This window comes from Lissotriton vulgaris, unplaced genomic scaffold (assembly GCF_964263255.1).
Source record: "Lissotriton vulgaris unplaced genomic scaffold, aLisVul1.2 SCAFFOLD_1881, whole genome shotgun sequence".
Taxonomy (NCBI): Eukaryota; Metazoa; Chordata; class Amphibia; order Caudata; family Salamandridae; genus Lissotriton; species Lissotriton vulgaris.
In genome coordinates this window covers 90,997-109,385 of record NW_028240674.1, presented here as the reverse complement: position 1 = coordinate 109,385, position 18,389 = coordinate 90,997, and the positions used below count along the sequence as shown (strand labels likewise).

The 18,389-nt window shown below is 46.0% G+C and overlaps 1 protein-coding gene across 1 annotated transcript in view; it reads right to left on the bottom strand.

Moving 5' to 3' along the window:
- Positions 1-18,389, bottom strand: part of LOC147672913 (1-phosphatidylinositol 4,5-bisphosphate phosphodiesterase beta-3-like) — a 187,592-nt gene that overhangs the window by 82,083 nt on the left and 87,120 nt on the right. The window contains exons 12-15 of the mRNA XM_086947925.1: positions 12,290-12,394; positions 12,028-12,119; positions 9,696-9,825; positions 9,578-9,613 (exon numbers count right to left, since the gene is read on the bottom strand). Coding sequence (XP_086804051.1) covers positions 9,578-9,613; positions 9,696-9,825; positions 12,028-12,119; positions 12,290-12,394 — 363 coding nt within the window. The remainder of the gene's footprint in view (positions 1-9,577; positions 9,614-9,695; positions 9,826-12,027; positions 12,120-12,289; positions 12,395-18,389) is intronic.

Below are 18,389 nucleotides of genomic sequence, written 5' to 3'. Positions count from 1 at the left end.
GCCTCGCCGATGCTGGAGCAAAGTCACCGAAGACCAGCTAATGACCACCCTCGCCCAGAACCCACCCACTGACCCCATCGACCCAGATGCCGCAGCCCACAACCTCAGACAGTGGATCGACGACTGCGGCAACACCCTCGCCCCGCTCAAAAAACCCTCCAACAGCCACGCCAGCAAGAGAGACACCTGGTTCACCGACGAGCTCCAGACCTCCAAACGACCATGCCGGAAACTGGAGAAGAAATGGCTCCACAAACGCACACCGGACAACCACGCAGTCCACAAGAACGCCACCCGCAGACATCACCACCTCATCAGATTAGCCAAGAGATCCTCCTTCAAGGACCGCCAGGATAACAACGCACACGACAGCAAAGAACTCTTCAGCAAAGGAACTCTCCAAACCCAGCGCCAACGCCATCGACATCCCGCCCTCACAAGAACTGTGCGACTCACTAGCCATCTTCTTCCACCGCAAGATCGCTGATATCCACAACAGCTTCATCACCTCAACCGCCCCGACTACGCCAGACTTCACCTCTCCTGCGAACACCACCAGCGCCAACCGCCTGACCTCCTGGTCCAACGTCAACGACGACGAGACACACAAAGTCATGAATTCCATCCACTCAGGATCTCCGTCAGACCCGTGCCCACACCATGTATTCAACAAAGCAGACACATCCATCGCACCTCAACTACGGAAGATCATCAACATCTCCTTCAAAACAGCGACATTCCCGGAAAGCTGGAAACACACCGAAATCAACGCCTCCTCAAGAAGCCCAAGGCGGACCCCAAGCACCTCAAGAACTTCCGGCCCATCTCTCTGCTCCCGTTCCCGGCGAAGGTCATCGAGAAATTCGTCAACATGCAATTGGCCAGCCACCTCGAAGACAACAACATCCTGGACCCGTCCCAGTCCGGATTCAGATGAAACCACAGCACCGAGACAGCCCTCCTCGCCGCCACAGACATCAGGCGCCAACTATACAACGCCTCCAAGTAGCCGGAATCCAAGAGAAGGCCCTTGACTGGACCACATCCTTTGTCTCCGGCAGAACCCAGAGTGTCCGCCTACCACCCTACCGATCCAAAGCCACCGACATCATCTGCAGCGCCCCCCAGGGCTCACCCCTCAGCCCGACGCTGTTGAGCGTCTACATGGCCCCCCTCGCTCAAGTGGCCCGCCACCATGACCTCAACATCATCTCCTACGACGATGACACCCAGCTAATCCTCTCCCTCACCAAGGACCCACACACCACCAGGACCAACCTCCACGAGGGAATGAAGGCCGTTGCCAACTGGATGAGGAACAGCCATCTGGAGCTGAACTCGGACAAGACGGAGGTCCTCATCCTCGGACCCACCTCCTCAGCCTGGGACGACTCCTGGTGGCTGGCCACACTGGGAACAGCACCGACACCCACCGACCATGCACGCAACCTAGGATTCATCCTCGACTCCTCCCTCTCCATGTTGAAGCAGGTCAACGCCGTCTCCTCCTCCTGCTACAACACGCTCTGCATGCTCCAAAGGATCTACAAGTGTATACCGACCGAAATAAGGAGAACGGTGACACAGGCCCTCGTCAGCAGCAGACTGGACTACGGCAACGCACTCTACGCAGGAATCCCAGCCAAACACCTACGACGACTACAACGCATCCAAAATGCCTCAGCCCGACTGATCGTCAACGTCCCCCGCCGCAGCCACATCACCCCCCACCTGAGAGACCTACACTGGCTCCCTGTTGTCAAGAGGATCACCTTCAAGCTCCTCACCCACACACACAAAGCACTCCACAACACTGGACCAGCCTACATCAACAGCATACTCAGCTTCTACACCCCCACCCGCCAGCTCCGCTCCGCCAGCCTCGCCCTCGCCGCTGTCCCCCGCATCCAACGAACAACCTCAGGCAGCAAATCCTTCTCCTACCTAGCCGCCAAGACCTGAAACACCCTCCCTACCCACCTACGGCAGACTCAAGACCTACTCGCCTTCAGAAGACTCCTCAAGACCTGGCTCTTCGAACAGTAGCGGCACCCCCCTCCCCTCAGCGCCTTGAGACACTCACGGGTAAGTAGCGCGCTTTACAAATACTGATTGATTGATTGATACAGTGAGGAGGAAGGTTAAGTTAACCAAACTCTAAGACTTCAGGAGCCAGATCGCTAGGTTGAGCTGAGCTGAGCTGGGTCCGTGTGTCTGATCTCTCCATGGTTCTGTGTTAGTAGGCGTGGAGACTGGTATAATTTTTGGTGTGGTATCACAGACAGTTGTAGCAGTGTGGTGTACCACGGTTGTCTGGCCCAAGTTGGGGCCACTAGAATGAGTGTTAGGGAATGTTGTTGTAGTTTGCGTACCACTAATGGAATTAGTGGGAGAGGTGGAAACGCGTATGCAAATTTCCGGACCAGTTCATCCATATTGCATTGCCTTTGGACTGCGGGTGTGGGTATCTGGTGGCGAAGTTTAGACATTTTGCGTTTTTCTGGGTGGCGAAGAGGTCTATCTGAGGTTGTCCCCACTGTTTAAGAACTTGGGAAGGCTTTTGATCAGTTAGGATCTGGGTGCACTGCCCGTATGTACGCACATCAGTGTAAAGTTGCTGCCTATTTAGGTGCAAGACGGCGAGTGGAAAGACCTTGAACCACTCAATAGAGTAGAGAAGCACCTACCCTAACAAGAACAAAATTGGTTGCCGTTGCACTCAAGACGGTGTAAACAATGTTAAGTAACATAAAGCAATCCACAATTAACAAAATGACAGAATTATCCAAACAAAAGAACTCTCGATAGGTAAGTCTTGGAGTCTTTAATGTTGTAAACAGCCAGCCGACACGTGTTTCATCGCACTTGCGATTCCTCAGGGCTAATAGGCTGTGTTCCAGTCAGAAGGTCGCTCAGCTGGTGATATTTCCAACCCAGCCGGGCTCTTGACCGCCAATACCCAGTCCGAGTATTCAATATGCAATCAATTATTATGTCCGTGGTTTCCCGCTAGGAGATCAAGATTATTCCTATAATTTCCTGGCGCTTCCCGCTCGTTGAAGCGGAGACGCGGCGTGTAAGGCGTCCGGATCCGTGTTCCAGGTTTATCGGACGTCACACGGCATAGATGTTTCACTTCTTACCTAAGAGCACTACTCGACTCGCCGTGGGCAATAAATAAAGAGGAAATTATAGGAATAATCTTGATCTCCTAGCGGGAAACCACGGACATAATAATTGATTGCATATTGAATACTCGGACTGGGTATTGGCGGTCAAGAGCCCGGCTGGGTTGGAAATATCACCAGCTGAGCGACCTTCTGACTGGAACACAGCCTATTAGCCCTGAGGAATCGCAAGTGCGATGAAACACGTGTCGGCTGGCTGTTTACAACATTAAAGACTCCAAGACTTACCTATCGAGAGTTCTTTTGTTTGGATAATTCTGTCATTTTGTTAATTGTGGATTGCTTTATGTTACTTAACATTGTTTACACCGTCTTGAGTGCAACGGCAACCAATTTTGTTGTTGTCCCCACTGTTGAAAGAATGGTTGAAGAACTTGTGGATTAAGTTCCCACTCGTGGATCTGCTGTGTCTGTCGACTCAGCAGATCTGCCATGGTGTTTTGTACTCCTGGGCTAAGAGGAATATGTTCAGCGGTGTAGCCCATCTCTATATCTGCTGTGCTAACAGAGAGCTGCAGAGAGTGTGTCCCCCCTTGTTTGTTTATGTAGTACATGGCTGTCATATTGTCTGTGCGGACTAAGACAGCCTTGCCTGATTCTTGCTTTTGGAATGCTTTTAGGGCTAGAAATATAGCTAGTAACTCCAAGTGGTTTATGTGGAGTGACTTTTGTTGCGGTGTCCACCTTCCTTGCATGGTGTGATGCAGTAGGTGAGCTCCCCAGGCGGAGGGCTATGTGTCCGCTGTCATGACTATTTGATGAACTAGCTCTAGGAACGTTCGGCCCTTGGAAAAGTTTTTGGCGTTCCACCATTGCAGAGAGCAATGAGTCCAACTGTCTACCAACACCAGGTCTGTTAATTGACCCTGAGCCTGGTTCCATTGGCGTGCTAAGCACTCTTGAAGTGGATGCATTTGTAGTCTTGCATGAGGTACTATGAACATGCAAGATGCCATCATTCCTATGAGTTGCATAAACACTTGAGCTGGAAGAGAGTGTTGCAGTTGAAATTTTGTTAGAAGAGCTTGTACACTTGTTATCCTGGCGGGAGATGGATAAGCTAGTGCTAATTCAGTGTTTATTGTGGCACCGAGATATTGTTGCACGTGGGATGGTTGCAGATGAGACTTGGTATGATTTACTGTGAAGCCCAAGTCGTGGAGTAGTTGAATAGTGGTGTGAGTGTGTTGTACACACTATCTGTATGAGTTGGCTTTTTTGATCCAATCATCTAGATATGGGAAGACGTGAATGTGCTGTCTTCTTAGGTGTGCTGCTACTACCGCTAGGCATTTGGTAAACACCCTTGGTGCTGTTGTGACTCCGAATGGGAGTACCTTGAATTGATAATGCAGACCGTCTAGTACAAATCTGAGATATTTTCTGTACGCGGTGTGAATAGGAATGTGGTAATAGGCGTCCTTGGGATCTATAGTGACAAGGAAGTCATTTTGTAAAAGTAGAGGAAGGACCTGCTGGAGTGTGACCAAATGAAAGTGTCCAATTGCATGTACAGGTTTAAGGGTCTGAGATCCGTCTTTCTTTGGAATTAGAAAGTACAGGGAGTACACTCCTTTGTTTTGTTGATGCAGTGGAACTAATTCTATTGCATTTTTTTGTAGGAGGGATATTACCTCTTGTCGGAGCAATATCAAATTTTCTAGTGACATTGGACGCTGTTTGGGTGGTATGTTTGGGGGGGGGGGGGGAGGGGGGGGGGGTAGATGTTCGTTCTAGACAGTAGCCTGACTGAATTATTTGCCGCACCCACCTGTCTCATGTGATGTTTGTCCAGGCTGGCAGGTATTGTTGTAGCCTTCCCCCGACTGGAGTGGAATGCGGTGGGGGAAGGGGAGGGAAGTGATTGGGTAGGGGTGGAGGCAGAGTGGGAGTTGTTTGTTTTGCCTCTTCCCTTATTGTTGTTACCTCGGTAACCGCCTCTTTGGTAGCCCCTACTATAGGTGGATTGTGTGGGGGCTTTGTAAGAAGTTGAGGGGCTGTCTGAAGAATATCCCCTGTTGGTGCCTCTGTAAGATGAGTGGCGAAAGGAGCGTCTGGGAGCTTGCAACTGGAAGGCTCACATAGATTTGGCTGTGTTCGTATCTGTTTTTCAAGGGATACGTCCACAGTAGGGCCAAATAAGTGTTGCTCATCAAAGGGTTGGATGAGAATGGCACTTTGTACTTCAGGTTTGAACCCTGAAATGTGTGGTCAAGCGTGTCTAAGCAATAGAACACTGGTATTGATTGCCCTTGAGGCAGTGTCTGCTGCATCTAGTGCACAACGATAAGAGGTATTCGTGATGTTCTTACCCTCTTGTATGAGCTTGTTTGCCCTGTTTTTGTATTTATCAGGGAGGTGCTGCATTATTGATTCTAATTCATCATAATGTGCCCTGTCGTATCTTGCCAATAAAACTTGAGTATTTGCAATACGCCAAATATTTGCTGCCTGTGACGCAGTTCTTTTACCTGGTGCGTCAAGGAGTTAAGACTCTTTATCTGGTGGGGGAGCCTCGCCTGATGTTTGCGAATTTGCTCTTTTGCATGCATTAGATACTACAAGGGAGTCTAATGGTGCTGGCCCTTTAATGTAGACTGGATCTGAAGGGGCAGCTTTATATTTTTTCTCGATTCGTGGGTTGATGATTCGAGCTCTTACTGGGTCTTTGAAGACTTCTGGAGCATGCTTAATAACCCCCTTAAGCATGGGTAAAATTGACGTGGACCTTTGTGCGGTGTCAAAGGTATCCATTAGGAAGTCTTCGTCTACGGGGTCAGTATGTAGGTCTACCCCATGGTATTGTTCAGCCCTTTGTATTAGTTGATTAAATCCCATAGTGTCTTCTGGTGGGGAAGGCCTAGAGGGATATAGGTCATCTTGTGGGACATTAGGGACGTCTGGAGTGCTATAATCAACCCAAGGGTTAGGTGAGCCTGGAGGACTAGAAGGATCTGGTGGCTCACTATCTGTGCCCCCCCCGTGTCATTAGAGGTGCCATCCCTGTTATCATCATCTGGTGTAGGGGAGTGATGTGGTAGGGGAGGAGGCAGTGAGGGTATATGAGGAAGAGGAGAGGGAGGAAGAGGAGAAGGTATCCTTAGAGGAGAGGTTGCAATGTCCTTTTTTGGATGAGGAGCAGGTGTAGACATGTCCAATGGTCATTTTTTAGAAGTAAGGGTTAGTCGACCAGTCTTTGGATCTTAAACTAGAGTTTTTTGTGCAGGGTCTGGATGATATAAGTCCTCTGCAGGAGGCAGATCCTTTGGTGCCAAGCTTTGAGCATCTTTCGGCTTTGAAACTGGTTGTTTGACAGTGTCTTTAGCCGGTGGAGTCTTTTTTGGTTCCAATGGTTTTTTCGGGTCCAATGGGGTTTTTGGCTCCGAAGGTTTTTTCGGCTCCGAGGGTTTTTCCGGCTCAGAGGGCTTTTTCGGCTCAGAGGGTTTTTGCGACTCCGAGGCGTGGGAGTCGGATGGCAATTGTTTGCTTGGCTCCAAGTGTGGTTTCGGTGCAGAGGAGGAAGCACTAGTCTTCGGCGGCGATTGTTTAGCTACCGGAGTGGAGGAAGAATATGGTGTATTTTTCGGTGCCGGTAGGTGTGCGCCGGCACCGGGGGCAGGCTGACTCGAGCCCGAGTCGCCTGAATGCTTTGTAGGCTTCTTTGCCGAGCTCGAAGGCGGGGCATGGGAAGCAGTGTCTCGGTGTGCACCTGAGCCCGAGGGTGAGGCTGTGATCGAAGCCTTTTTGGAAGGTGTCGAGGAAGGGTCGGGGTCGACATTCTTACTTACGACCCTCTGTGCTGGAGTGATGTCCTCGACTTCTGAGTCTTCGGCCTCGGAGTTGCTCTCGACACCATGTTGTTGCTGTTGCTCTGGGACGTCGACGCCCTCCTCGAAGATGTCATCCGGAATCGAAGCTGATGATCGAGCCATTGTTCTTCTAGTTCGTCGGTCCCGGATCGTCTTCTTGGAGCGGAAAGAGGCACAAGCAGAACAGTCTCTGGCCTCGTGCTCCGGTGAGAGGCAAAGGTTACACACCTCATGTAGATCGGTGTGGGGAAACTTTGACCCACATTTCTGACACTTTTTAAATGGCATCCTTTCCATGAGCTGGGAGTGGAGGCCTGGGTAGGCCCGAAGGCCTTAGTCGACGACCGGAATCGAAGACTTTTCGGAGTTGAAGAGTTACGTCGACTGCAAATGCATTCAAAACTATATTGATGAAGCTGGTGACTTCCAAAGACTTTCCAGAACAAAAACAAACTGCAAACATCCAGGCCCAACACTAGGTGGTCATCTATGCACAGTGTGTAATTTGCAGTTCATATGCCTCGAACACACTGTTACGCAAGAGTGATGCACTGTCTGCCTTGCCTGTAGTGGAATGGGGCAATACACAATGCAACTAAACAGTATAAGACAGCATGCTTTAAAACAGTGGTTGCTTAACCGATGGTTCGTTGACCCCTGGTGGTCTATGAAGCCCACTCAGAGGGTCCACCACTACTTAGAGAATTAATAAAGTGTATATGAATAAATAAAACAAATGTACAATTGAAAATTTAAAGCAGTTCTGGAACATGTGATGGAATTTGAAATTGGAGGCTAAAAATTAAGTTGCTCTTCCTCAAGTTGATTTGTGTGAGCAGTGCAAGTGCATCAAACAGAATATTGTATGAACAATGAAGGGGCCTAAGTTGAATTTAGAAAAGCTCCAACTTGCCTATTGGAATTTAGATTTGTTTTTTGTATTGGTTTGTGAATTAAATAAAGTATTTCATCTTTGTGTTTTTATTTGATGAATGCTTGTATTTTTACTTTTTGTGTACTGTTATGTGGTTTAAAATTGTTGAAAATACTTAGGCCGGGACCCCTGGCTTTCAATAATGACTCATTGGGGGTTCCTGGATTCCAATAATGAATTCAGTGGGAGTCCCAGAGTTCCAGTAATGATTAAGTTGGGATTCGTAGGAGTACAAAGGTTAAGAACCACTGCTTTAAAACATACCTAAACCCACCTGCTTACTAACTGTTTACCCAATACCACTATATTATCAAATTCCAAAACACAAAATTGCGATAAGATTAAACCAAAAAATGTTGTCCTAATAATGTTAAGGAACATTGAACTAGTATTCTAATAATATAAGGTATACAATAACAGCTCTGCTGTATGTGAATGGTTCAGAAAGAATAACAGAAAAGAAATCTATTTATAATATGAAAATTAGAAACTGTTTATGCTAAAAAAGATACACTCAAGAAAATCTACAAAAGTATACACAAATAGTAAACAGCAAGCCAAAAAACAGAACATGAATTTCACAAACTTTTTTTCTCAAGTCGAGGCTTTTATGAAAGCACAGGTTTACATCAATGTATATACCTTAGGCATTCTGACAATTTTAAAGTAAGATGCTGTAAAGCAGAAGCTTTATCACAGCTCTTAGTAAGGGAAATAGCCTTGGGCGTGGTTGTCACTATATATATATATATATATATATACATATATATATATATACATATATATATATATACATATATATATACATACATATATATATACATACATATATATATACATACATATATATATATATATATATATATATATATATATATATATATATATATATATATATATATCCTCTTCGCCGCTAATGACAAGGGTAACTCGTCATGGACTTTCCATTGATTTCAATGGAAATTAAATACAAACTAAAATAATGCCTTAGCAGCCAAGTGGTTAAATATATATATATATCAAAGCATTTGCCACCATCGAATGGAGGTGCTAAAAGTGCAAAACTGATCTGTGCTGCAATCTAAGGAGGATTGGGCAAGTAAGACCTTCTTGGTAGGTCTTTGAGGAAAATTATGTTGTCTCTCTCTGAATCAGGAAAGTGGGATACTATTAGTTTGGGATGAGGAAGGCAACAATTTAAATAGGCTGATTTAAGCAGTATGCTTCAACACCCAAGATTTCAAATGGGATTAGATGCTTCGGAGATTGGGCCACTTTAACTCTTTCTAACAATTTTTTAACTAAATGTAACCATTTCCAGTTGGGTGCTTTTGGGTTGAAGGTAAATGTTTGTCATCAGAACAAGAGTCCTAATCAACCGACCCATGGATAAAATCATTAGGGGCACAGTTGACTTCCACCACACTCACCTTTTGGCCCTCTCCAGTCTTTCACCATACTGCTTCATTCACTCACACTTAAAGTCTTGGGTTTAAAAATTGTATAATCTCGAGTGGACTTCACTTTAGTTGAGTGACGTGAGAAACACATTGGACAAGAAATGGTTGGCTCTTTGAGAACTAGGGGTCTAGTGTAAAGCAGCAACAGAGCAGAAAACACAAAGTAAATGTAATCCTGTTTGTTACCTGTAAGAATAGTTGCAATGAGATCATCCCTCTGGCCTGAAACAGAAACAAAGAATGTATGAGAGAACTACAACGTTACAGTGTGTCAATTTTGCTTTAGTGATTCTGCCAGTATTACCTGTGTTGGTCAAACTGGGACTGGCTACAGACACTAGGTCAGGATCAGGCCTACGCAGTGGTCCAGTAGTCGATGAAGGCCCTCCTCCAGGTTTTGGTGGTTGTTTTGGTTTTTCTATGTTGTTTCCTTGCTGCGAAGGAAAAGGTGACCGAAAAGAAGGAATGTTGAAAAGAAATAATATTCCCCATGAATTTCTTACAAGAGCCTTACTTCAGCAAAAGAGGCTACAGCTAGCGGGAGTTCTACGAAGAGCGCAACTATGTGGCAGCAGCACTCCCCAGTCCAGAGCAGCGGGTGTAAATGTAAGATGCAATCCCCTGTCTATATATGCCAATCCAAGAGTGAGGAAGCAGCATTTACATAACTGGTCAGTTAGTTTAATTTTAAGTGCAATACTTTTAGACAAGCGGTACAAAAGGGGGTGGTGATGGACGGAGCATCTGAATCAATCAAACACTCACACCCAGTCAAAAGATCTGGGTCCAATCCATCACCGTTCTTTAGCCCACTCCGCCACCCCAGTTCAGACATGGCTATATGCAAATCAGTCTGACCCTGTGCCTCATGGGAACAGTCCAGCCCGAACCGCCAAGCCATGTCTTCCCTGGACCGGAAACAAGCTTCCGAGGACCGGTTTCCGGCATTCCAGCCGTCTTCAGCCCGGCTTGCTTGAATCCAGTGGCAAAGTGAGCAAGGGACTCACGTCTGAGCATACCCTGCCACACCCATGGCGGCCAAAAGCAGTACAAAAGGGGGTGGTGATGGACCTTGCCACTGGATTCAAGCACGCCGGGCTGAAGACGGCTGGAATGCCAGAAACCAGTCCTCGGAAGCTTGTTTCTGGTCCAGGGAAGACATGGCTTGGCAGTTCGGGCTGGACTGTTCCCATGAGGCACAGGGTCAGACTGATTTGCATATAGCCATGTCTGAACTGGGGTGGCAGAGTGGGCTAAAGAACGGTGATGGACTAAACCCAAATCTTTTGACTGGGTATGAGTGTTTGATTGATTCAGATGCTCCGTCCATCACCACCCCCCTTTGTACCAATTTTGGCTGCCATAAGTGTGGCAGGGTATGCTCAGACGTGAGTCCCTTGCTCACTTTGCCACTGGATTCAAGCAACCCGGGCTGAAGACGGCTGGAATGCCAGAAACCGGTCCTCGGAAGCTTGTTTCTGGTCCAGGGAAGACATGGCTTGGCAGTTCGGGCTAGACTGTTCCCATGAGGCACAGGGTCAGACTGATTTGCATATAGCCATGTCTGAACTGGGGTGGCAGAGTGGGCTAAAGAACGGTGATGGATTAAACCCAGATCTTTTGACTGGGTGTGAGTGTTTGATTGATTCAGATGCTCCGTCCATCACCATCCCCTTTTGTACCACTTTTGGCCGCCATAAGTGTGGCAGGGTATGCTCAGACGTGAGTCCCTTGCTCACTTTGCCACTGGATTCAAGCAACCCGGGCTGAAGACGGTTGGAATGCCAGAAACCAGTCCTCGGAAGCTTGTTTCTGGTCCAGGGAAGACATGGCTTGGCAGTTCGGGCTGGACTGTTCCCATGAGGCACAGGTACAGACTGATTTGCATATAGCCATGTCTGAACTGGGGTGGCAGAGTGGGCTAAAGAACGGTGATGGATTAAACCCAGATCTTTTGACTGGGTGTGAGTGTTTGATTGATTCAGATGCGCCGTCCATCACCACCCCCTTTTGTACTACTTTTAGACAAAGCTATAAGGTACCATCAGTGGCAGTTCACTGTAAGAATAGTGCTATCAGCACCCACCAGCAAGAGTCAAGCCATGCACACCGGAAAACCAACCTACCTCGCCTCTAAGCTCAGAAGGGCAGAACAGAAAAGAAACCTCAGAAGCTCAAATACCATGCTTATCATCCCGCCCAAAGCCTCACAAACAAAAAAACTCTGGCTTACTCCTTTTCAAGCAATACCCCAAAAATCTGAAACCCCATACCAACATGCAGCAGTACCAACCCCTCCTTCCCATGCTTCAAGAGACAGTTAAAACATCTCCTAATCAAACGGCATCCTAACTAGTTGGATCCTTAACCGCACAACGAGGCAATATCTCCACCTTAAGCTCTCCTTGGACCGCCCCCGCAACATCCCCTTTCCTGTACTCAACCACTGACTTGACTTAGTCTAACTTATCTGAGTTGATTTATCTCGTTACCTTGATGTAAACATTTGCTGATGTAAAGTGCTCTGATACCCTCGGGTCTTGCTAGCGCGATATAAAACGCTTAAATAAATAAATAGAGCACTCCCAGGGCAGGCCGGCCCAGTGTCACTCTATGAGCAGCACTCAACCACTCACCTCGCTGTCACCCATGAGCACTTTAAGCTGCTTTGCCCGCTGATCCATATGGCTGACGTGTTTAATAGGATCGGTAAGGGCGTATGCATAATCTGTAAGAGAAAGAGAGGAGTGTTATCCAGTATTGAGAGGAACAACTCTGTGCACCGTGGGGGAGAAGAGCCAGAAAATCTGCCAGTATGGAACAAAACTAGAATCACAGATAAACCAAAAGCAGGCTTGAGTCCTGCTCTATTGAGTGATATTCTCTAGTTTCTCCTACCTTGATGGTCGTCTGGGATGTAGTCGTTAACTTCAGTGTAGACCAGGAGAGCGGGCAGGCAGAGGGGTTGATTACTCTCATTGCGCAGGCAAATATAGTGATAACCTACAGAGGGAATACAACAGTCACAATGATAGCAGGCGGGAGAGATGGAGGCAGACAGCAAAAGTGAAAAAGAGAATCCAAAAGTAGCTAGTGTTGAGAGAAAAGGAATAAAAAAGAAATTGAGAAAGGGAGGACAACTGAAATGAGAAGAGAAAAAGGGAAGAGAAGAGACTGGGAACGGTGATGGTTCAAGATGAGTGAAATGAGTTGAACAGAGAGAAAAGACCGATATAGGCTTCAGTGAAGATGTACAGAGAGAGGGAGACATTGAAAAGAAAGATGGTGACACAGCAGTAAACATTTTGCCTGTTAGGGCACACTGATATCTGACACAAGACAAATGCATTACACTAGTGCCAACAAAGCATACGTAACATTGGTTTTGCAGTTTGGCATCTTGATCACATTCTTCTTATACTTCTGACACCTTATGCAAAGATCTGGAAATATTCGCTTTGGACAAATTTAAAAACATCTTGTGAGCAATGGTAAAGCTAGCAGACCGCTAATTTTATCTACTTGTGCCACTTCTTGTTGGTCGCACACGACTGTACAAAAGATACCATCCTTCATATGGAAAAACGTACTTTCCCTGTAACCATCAGTTCATAGTTGGTATTGCTGTAGATTCCCATGCTCTGCATATCCTTTCCATCTAATGTTGAACCAGGACATTTGCAAGTTTTTTCCTGGGAAGAAGCTTCAGACGAAAGATGACTTGTGCCTCTGCCTGAAGCTCACAATGAACCAGGACGGCACAAAACAACTCTGCCTCAGGTAGTTTTTACCCCAGCAGATAAGTGATCTTCATAGAGTGTAGTGAAGTAAAACAGAATGAATGTACTCTGCGTTGCGGCGTGGAATGGGAGTACCTGTTTGAGACATTAGATGCTATGGGCATAAGTGGCAGGCTGCAAAATCTAATAAGAATCCTCCACAAACATTTTCTGTTTGTATCATCTGTGGCTGTAGATGCTTATGCGCTGCATAGACTATAGTGGCTATTAAGAAAAGGGGCAGCTCAAACACCACCTGGAACCCAGAACATACACAAACATCAACAACAAAAGTTCCAGGTGGAATAAAGAGATACTCCTAGGTTATTCCATCAATCAAATGCTAGAGTTGATCATATTTATTAATAACAGAAATAGAGAAAGAAAATGCATTTGTTTGATTCACAAAGTAATTTGCTCTCTTAATAGGTCACCCCTTCCATGACATTTTATGCGGTGTCTTTTGTGTCTCATATTAAAATCTGCTAATCTTTCACTTCAGGTGGCACCAAAATCCAGAGTAAAATCTATATGCGACAGAGCAGTTTCAATCACAGGTGCAGATAGATAGAAAATGTTGCCCCTCTATCTTCCTTCAGATGTATTAAGGTTAAGAAGTTGTTGAATATGTCTCTATTTCCCCGCACCTGGTTGTTTTTTGCAGTGGTGGTATACTTGTGTATAGTTAGGAATTTGTAGTTTCAGCTCCAAGATATGGTAGTTTTAAAACCAAAATTCTAATACAGTAGAGCTTCTGAAATGCTCGTGGTAATGACCAGGTAGAGCCCTTCAAATGTCTGCTGTAGGAATGCCCCATAGGAAGGCTATAGTAGCCAGCTTCTTTCCAGTGGAATGCGTTCTAGGCACTTGCAACATGGAATGTACACTAAGCATTAATACAACAAGTTTGTTCACCTCTAATATTCCAACCACAAATACCACCCTAGAAATGGAGTTTCCCCAAGTGAGGTTTTGCAAATGCACCAAACGTTTGTTTTATTTCGCAGAAGGATTTAGTCCTACCAATGTAGTACATTAGTGCTTTTTTGCAATCAAGCATTTGCAATGCCCTTTCTGCACAGTTTCCGGGTGCTGGATCAAGATCGGCGATACATGAAAGAGGAAACTCACTTTTGATAGAACATTTGGGTTTGTTCTAAAACCACTATGCATCTGTGTACCGGAATAAAAGGTTTCCCCACTGTTTGTGCTTTTAACATACTGCTTCTCCTCCCTCAGAAAAGTGATAGGGACAAAGAAGATTGTTTTTCAAGACAATATCTGCAATCCATGAGAATGCAATGGCTCAAAAAGAGGACCCGAGAGTCTTGTAAGAAATAGATTTCGATTTCACACTGGAACTGTAGGAATTACCGGAAGAATCACACTTTTATGGCAAACCAGGAAGGCAATGATCACATGTATTTTGAAGTGAGACAAATGTTCTATGTTCTTTCTGGATGCTGCCACTGCAGCTCAGGGTAAACAGAGAGAAGTGTATATGTATCTGTTTTCAATGAATGCAGTAAGTAGCAAACAGTGTCTTCAACGGTAATAGACATATTTTTTGGCAGCATAGCAGTAAATGGGTGGTGGGTTTCCGCACCTTGTGCAGGATTCAAATATACGCCTCTGGGAGGTCAAGATATCTAAACACCAGCCAGATTGCTAGATTCAACTTCCTGAGGTCTGGATGTCTGAGTTGACCCCGATTCGGAGTCAGGAGATTTGGTCTAAGTGTTAGTTTCTCATGCATATGTAGGCATACTCAGATGCATCAGATACCATCTCTGTATCATCCAATTTGGTACCGCCAGAATGAGGGTAGTAGATGCTTGCTTCATTTTCCTCTCAACCTGTGGCATCATAGGTAATGGAAGACAAGCATAAGCAAAATTCCCTTATCAATACTTCCATAGTGCATTGGCCACAGACAGGGTATGGCTACCTGGACCTCAAAGCCTTAGCATCTTGTATTTTGTGAGGTGGCGAACAGATCAACTGAGGGCGTTTCCCAATTGTGAAAGTACTCATGAAATATTTGTGGATTCATCTCCCACTCGTGGGCATGTTGATGCGTCTTATTTATTTAACAGGTCTACCAAACTGCTGTCTACCCATGACAGATGCTGGGTTAGGAGCTGAATGAGATGGCCAAATGCCACATATATTGTGCTAGTGCTGACAAGCCAATTCCCCCCCTTGCTTCTGGATGTAAACCCTTGCTTTCCTGTTGTCCACCCATACCAAAACTGTTTTACCTCGTATGCGAGTGTAAATCGCCCTGACTGGCAATAGGACAGCAGTCGGCTCCAGGTAGTTGATATGACAACCCGGTTACTCTTGCAGCCAGGTACCCTAGCACTCGTGGTTGAGATGCACTCTTCACCCAATAAGCGAGGAGTACATGGCAATGGTCATCTGCAGTTGAGGGTCCAGAAAAGGCCTTCGCAGAGTAGAGAGGTTGGTGGATTGACTGCAGACATTGCTAAGTTAGCACAAGCTTGGCTGCCATGCTGCTGCTTTTTCGCACTTTACTACATAACTTTGTTTTCAACTAAGACTCTGCTTGTGTCTGTTCACATGAGAACTGTCTGTCTTTTGCGTTCCTTGCTGTTCTCTGTGATTTTGGTCTGTACATGATGTGCAAGGTCGAAAAACAATGTCCCTTGTTATTCTGCTCAGGTCGGTCCCCCGCACCTAGACATAACCCGAAGCACAGCTGCACTGCTGAAAATCGAGTGCTTCTAATATTGCATGCATGCATGTTCGAGGCACTTGGAGAAAAACCTTTCAAGAGAGAAGAGCTGTGCTTGTCTGGAGATGTAAACCATAGCATCTAAACTTGGAGGTATAGGGTCCCCCTGACAAAGCCCAGAGGTCTTCTATTTTTATAATAAACTAGTTCCTAGCAGGGGGAGGGTGGCAAGGCACAGTAGGCCGTTTTCCACCAGCTTTATAAAATGATATCCCCGTTCATATTCTTTGGAATTGTAACAATGCTCACTATATTGTGTTTATGCATTCTGCTGTTAGTAATAGCACTTGTGATGCATTTTAGAGCACGTTCGTTAAAATAAACATTTTAAACTATACAGTATTTCTGATTACTCATGTTGTGGACAAGTATGAGTGAGCGAGCGAAAGAGTGTTCTTGCTCCCACGATTCCTGAGAGAGTCGGAGTGACATATTCTGGGTTGTCTAATCATTGGTAGCTTTGCTGTAGTATGGAGAACGAATGAGACACTATAGCTAGTCGGATTGGGACTTTGGGCACTAAGGTGGGTAGTTGGTACACCACTATACACTGAGGTCCTGCTTTCCTGCGCATAGTTCTGTATATGTACAGCATCCCTGCAACAGCAGCAACACATTTTGTTAAAATTCCATTATAGTAGAGAGTGCTGGTTCTGGACTTAAGTAGCGCTAGATCCTTCCACTGACCCTTGGCTTGAGACTAATGCCTCTCCGGGCAATTGTGCCGTAGTATTGAGTGTGACACTGTCGCTATGCATGATGTTATTATCCCCAACAGTTTCATTATTATCTTCACAGTAAGAGGTCATGGTATGTGAAAAAGAGTCAGCAGCCTTTGTAATGCCATGACCCTCTGTTGGTTTACGTAGGCTGTACCTGTGATGGAATTTGGCAGAGTCGCTTGAAAACTCTGTATCTTCTGTGGCACGAGATACAACATATTAGCACAGAATCTGAACCCCAACCTGTGGAGTGGGGACACTGCTGCCAGTGTGCTTGGTATTGTTCTCAGCTGTTGTGCAATAGAAGCTATTGTCCTGGTAAGGGAAGATGTGAATGGCCTTTCTGCGCAGATGTGCAGCTGCCGCTGCTAAACATTTATGAAATACCTTCGGAGCTGTTGTGGTAACAAAGTGTAAGATTTTGAATTGTAATGTTAACATCTTACCACGAAGAGCAGGTAGTGGTGATGCACTGCATATATGGAGATGTGACCATCAGGTCAAGGGTTGCCATGTGAACCCCTCTACAGGCCAGTGGTATGACACCCTGCAAGGCTGTCATTTTGAAGTGTTTCAACAGGATGCACCAGTTCATTACATAAAGTCTAGGATAAGCCACAGGGATACATCCTTTTTGGGGTTGAAGAAGTACAGAGTAGACTCTTTGGCAGGCTAGTGTGTTGCCACCACCTATGTTGTGTATGGCAAGGAGCGCATGTATTTCCTCTTGCATAGTCATGGCAATGGCGTGATATATTTGGTGGTATGATGTGGATCTCCAGGCAGTATCCCTGCTGTACCACCAAGAGAACAAACTTGTCCAAGGTTATTTCCCCCATTGCAGAGGAAAGACCCTTACACCCCACCTCAACCACCCTCAGACTGGTGTTGCCCAATAGGGGTGGGGGTGCGAGTTGGGGGTTAAGAGCATTGTGGGTAATGTTTTAGAGGTAGATCTTTGCTAAAAGACTTTGGTCACTGGCAATCTTAAAAGGACTTATGTTGTTAATATTGCTGCATGCCTGACTTTGGGTAGGAGTCGATGGCTGGCATCTCCTCTTGATTCCAGTTTGAGAAAGGCATACCTAGGGTTTTGGGGTCTGCAGAACACCCATGGCCTTAGTACTCTATCTTATTTATTGTTTTCAAGCATTCTGTCAGCCTGAAGCCTCACCCTAGGCTGATAAGGTTATGTTGAACCTCCAGTCTAAAGCCAGAGACTTTGAGACATGAAGGGCATGCAGAAGGAAGGCAGTGTAAATTTCTCTGGAGGCAATGTCAATGGATTCCAGAGTGTGCTGAATACTGACATTGGCAAGGACTTTCCTTTCTGCTCAAAAGTTCTTGTCCCCTCGTGTGATACGCCTCAGGGAGGTGCTTGACCAACTCCTCCATCTCCTCCCAGTCACAAAGATCATACTTAGAGAGCAGTCTAACTGAAATGGGCTGCCAACATGAAACTCACTTCCCTGCTGCACCTTTTTGCTCTCATCTGGAGGAGCATCCGTGATTGCCTGAGATGAAGCTCTCTTTCTGGCAATGTGTACCACCAAAGAGTCCGTTGGGATATGTTCAAATGAACACCTGGTCGTTTGAAGCTACCTTACATTTTTTCTTAACCCTTAGGGTGCACTCGCACCTTGACCTTGAAGTTATTAGTAATGATGGATACTTCAAACCGCAGATTCATCACCTTTACAATAGATAACAAGCAGTACTCCCGAGGTGGAGGGCGTTGG